Raw genomic sequence first — 4609 nt, forward strand, 5'->3', positions numbered from 1 at the left:
AATAAAATATTCGTTTTTTCATAAATTAATAGTTTTTTTGTGTAGAAAGTTGTAATTTGTTACATTTTTATATCGTTTTTTAACTAGTGTTTTATTAAAAAAAAATACAAATAACTGATCGCCTAATTATTTCATTAAATTTGAAGAAAAAACCCCAAAATAAAAAAATCGTTTCCAAACGAAACCTAAAATGGTTTAGCGACAAATATGTTATGTTAGTTAATTTAGTGTACAAAAACATAACCTCAGAGTTAAATATACCTCGTGTCATAAAATCGACACATCATCAACTAATGATGATCAATCAAATTGGTCACACTCGATTTTTCACATCTGAAGTTTAAATATCGAACGAGTAAAAATGTTCAAGGACAAAAAAAGGCCATTTTCGTATTTTAAAGATAAAAATAACAACAATAACCATAAAAGAAATATTTTTTTTTCTAGCACTTTTTAACTAACTATTTTGACGTGAAGCAAAAATGTTAACAAGTAATTTATGAGTTATTTATCTCAAGTAGCAGATCTGATAAAATTAGAAAAAAATAAAATTAGCAAGTTGGCGATGGCTTTGAAGATTATGTAGATAGTTTAAAAGAGTAGTTACCAACGCACGGTGTAGCACGTGATACGTAAACAAGTTCATGTCCACCACCTCCGCAATTGTATATTTATAACTCCTCTATCATAATTACTTTTAGCAATTATTATTTTTGTATAGGTCCCAACATTTAAATGTTAGGGTCACTTCTTAACATATTAAGCTGTCTGTTATCGACTCTTTTTTATCAAACTTTTATATATACCAGTCGATTTGTTTGGACCCATTGATTCAAATGATACGAAATGCCATAAAAAAAGTATTAGTGCTTTCTTGTTAAACTTGAGAAAGAAAGTTGGCTATTGACCCTAGAAGGATCGCTTTCGTGTGCATAGTTGTTGATTATGTTCACTTTGAGATAGGAATCATTAAACAAGCCTTGATATTTGAAAATTCAGTATTTAAAAACGTTGTAGTTTTCATAGATTTTTATGTGAAAGTAACTATATTTAGAATAATTGAGAGAATAAAAAAGCATAAATAGCAGGAGAAAAAAATAAAATCTAATTTACCAATTATATAGTTATACTAAGGGGTAACTTATTAGTCACATAATTTTCTCTAAATACTATAGAAATATATGAATTATAGGTATATTTTAATCAAAATACAAAAATAGAAAGCAGTAAACTTAAATGGTTTTTTATATCATTTTTTTTGCTTAATTTGGATCCCGTGTTCAATCTCTTCATCTTTCGATGCGGTTTACCACGACTATGAGTGGACGAATTGTCACGTTACCTTCTCCATTCCAACATGTTTTCAAATTTTCAATATATATTTCCTCCATTCAAGAAATATACATAATCTATTTTGAAAATATATTTCTATTAATTTATTAATTTGATCATTTTTTTTTTCAAAAAAAAATATAAATGTATATATATATATATATATATATATATATATATATATATATATATATATATATATATATATATATATATATATATTTTATCTCAAATAATCGACTGATTGTGGTAAGGTAACAGAAGAAATTAATGTGTTGGCTGGTTTGGGAACATTTGTTAATGGAGCAGTGGCTGAGGAATCTTAGAAGTTAGATATACCTGCGTATGTATAATAATATGATATGAAACTACGAATGCATCCAATCTACATATCGTCATTCTCAATTTCCAATTCCATTACATAATTAAATCATCCCAACAACCTTCGTTCATCAATCATCATCACCTTCAAATACAATATTACACAATTCACTGTCGTTGATTATTTGTATCGTTCAGATTAAAGAAGCAAGAATTTAAAACAGATGTTGATTGAGAGGACATGACAGTTCTTATTTGGAGTTTTCACCGATGAAAGTTAGATGACACACGAATTAATTAAACATTATACGAAATCATGATTACACACAATCGTCTCCATCTTCGAGCAGATTCAGGTACTCACAGTAGAGCTTCTCTAGCATTTGGGTTTCGTCGTCATTGGATATGAGTAAATCACAGGCGTCCATTGGTAAATCCTGATGATGATCATGGTGAGCGTCCATGGTTGCTGCAACTTCCATCTCAAACAATGGCGTCCAGTTTGGCCATGAGAAGTCTGTCGCAAGTAAATCGGTTTCTCCTTGATCGCTTGTGGTTGTGGAGCTCGATGATGCACCACCGCTCATCACTACGCTGTCGAAACTGTGATTCTTTCTTAAAGTCAACGATGCGGATTGAGATGAGGAAGACGACGAAGCAGCAGGATGAGAAATGATTTCTTTAGGTTTCTCTGTGATTTTCGATTTCGTTGACTTCTGATTCGTTTTTCGCTTTTTCTTCGGCTTTTTGTTGTTTTTGGAAAAGTCCTCCTGGTTCTCATCTCCGTCAACGTCGCCGCCGCGCAATTTCCGTTTAAGATGCGAGTTCCAGTGGTTTTTAATCTCATTGTCAGTTCGACCTGGAAGTTCGGTGGCTATGAAAGACCACCGGTTGCCATGGACAGAATGGAGCCGGACGATGATGTCATTCTCATCGTCGGTGAAGTGTCCTCTCTTGATACCTGGCCGAAGGTAATTCATCCATCTCAGCCTGCAACTCTTTCCACATCTAAGTAATCCTGGATCCATTAAAACAAATTAGGAAACATTAACTAACCATCATCACATCAATCTTCTTCAATCCATCAAACAGTAAACGCTAGCTAGCTATTCAACTCATTTCGTCTAATTAAATACCAAATTTGAATATCGTAGATTCGAATCGGTGTTAATATAATCTCTCTAACTTAACTTTCAACCAGTGCTCGATTGTGTTTCTGATTATTGAGTGTTCATATAAATTAAGTGAGTATAAAACTACATGTACATACCAGCTTTAGAAGGCAACGAACGCCATTGACCTTCACCATGGGTGTGAATGTGCTGTGTGAGGAGCTTATCTTCTTCATCAGACCATGCTCCTCTGTGTAAACCCACTTTTGCACAACAGGGTGCTCTTCCCATTTTTCACACACAAACACACTTAAGTGTGTGTGTTTGATAGAGAGACCCAGAGAGAGAGAAGAGGGAGGAGGAGATGGAGGATATGGTGTGTGTAATGCATAGGAGACCACGGCAATCGGTGGCCTTTTAAATAGCATTTCAGATTTCAGAATAATGTCACGTTTTTTTGGGAAATTTACAAGGCCTTATCAAATTTTCGAAACCTGACATACACTTTGGAAAATTACAAAGTTGGTCCTTCATGTCTGATATGTAGCAGCTACCACACTACGCGCCATTAAAAAAATAATACAAAATATGACGACATACTACTGAAGTCTGAACTCTCGATAAACAAATAGAAAATTTCTTATAACATATTAATTCGATAGAAAATAATAATTTACCAAATATCAAAAACGAATCCAGAAATCGCTTCTTATATAATAATAATAAACTTTTAATTTGAACGTGAAAATAAAGTTTTAAATAACGTTAGATATGACTACTTTTGATGAAAATATGGTTTGTAAAGTATTACTTAAGATCCAAGGAGGAAATTTTGTGCATAATTAATAATTCTAAATATTTTCTGCTAGTATTATTTATTTGATAAAATGTGAAATCAAATTGAAGTTACGACTCACCATATGACAACCGAGCTTTTCGTAAAAACAATTATGTGCCCCACACATAGCTACATAAGCTTCTAGTATGTTAACTGTTATATAACGTCATGAAAAGGCAAAAAGTTAAAATAATAAAAAAATTAATAAGCTATGAAAAGTCGAGTCGTTTGTCATCTATATATCCTAAGACCAAAAGTTTAACTTTCTGCAGCTACAATCTTACCCTAATAAATGAAAATGACTTTACCACATGTCATTCTCTTATAAAATTAGCCACATGTAATTTTGTCATAATTTTGAGATTTATATTTATTTTCCACTTGTCATTGCTTCAATTTTTATTTTCAATCTATTATTAATTTAGTTTCCATAAATTAAACCTACCATAATGATTATTAATTTTAAATTTTAAATTTTAAATTTAATTTCAAATAAATTTACACTTTAAACCTTTATGTTTAACATTTTGTTATAATTAACTCGGTTAGTACACTAAACACATAATTTTAATTAATTTATTTTTTGCATGTTTTTTTTTCACATAATTTTCACTTATTTCAATTTCAAATTCAAATAAAATTTCTATTTAATCGTTCGTATTTAACATTTTGTTTTAATTAACCCGTATAATATACGGGTCTCACAACTAGTATCTTATTATTTAGGATGGTTTGCTCTGATGCAACAAGTTGTGTTTTTCTTCTGATTATTATTTGAACTAACACCCATAGAAAATTAAATTTTTCATTAATGTTTGAGAACAAATTACGATAAAACTTAGCCACTTGAAATTAAACACACGGGAATTAAATATACTAAACATAAAAGCATATAAAACTAAAAACTAGGTAGAATATTTTTCTCTTGTAGTTTCTGTGCTTCATTTTGAAAAGACAGCGCTTTGAAACTTTTCTATAAAAAGTAGACCCACTTTGGTCGTTACCG

At 30.9% G+C, this 4609-nt stretch overlaps 1 protein-coding gene across 1 annotated transcript; it reads right to left on the reverse strand.

Moving 5' to 3' along the window:
• Nucleotides 1-1884: 1884 nt before the first annotated feature.
• Nucleotides 1885-3155, reverse strand: LOC145034476 (uncharacterized). The gene is made up of 2 exons (XM_078982897.1): nt 2924-3155; nt 1885-2671 (listed from the first exon to the last, which is right to left on the reverse strand). The coding sequence occupies exons 1-2, from the start codon at nt 3054-3056 to the stop codon at nt 1974-1976; spliced, it is 831 nt and encodes a 276-aa protein (XP_078839023.1). The 5' UTR covers nt 3057-3155; the 3' UTR covers nt 1885-1973.
• Between the last annotated feature and the right edge of the window lie 1454 nt (nt 3156-4609).

This window comes from Lactuca saligna, chromosome 3 (assembly GCF_052625555.1).
Source record: "Lactuca saligna cultivar CGN05327 chromosome 3, ASM5262555v1, whole genome shotgun sequence".
Lineage (NCBI taxonomy): Eukaryota > Viridiplantae > Streptophyta > Magnoliopsida > Asterales > Asteraceae > Lactuca > Lactuca saligna.

What these genes read in the sequence shown, in the direction of transcription:
- LOC145034476 (XM_078982897.1), bottom strand. Translation starts at nt 3,056, where the DNA reads ATGGGAAGAGCACCCTGTTGTGCAAAAGTGGGTTTACACAGAGGAGCA. An exon ending in TTCGTTGCCTTCTAAAGCTG is followed by an intron (nt 2,672 to 2,923) that starts GTATGTACATGT and finishes TAATGGATCCAG; the next exon opens with GATTACTTAGATGTGGAAAG.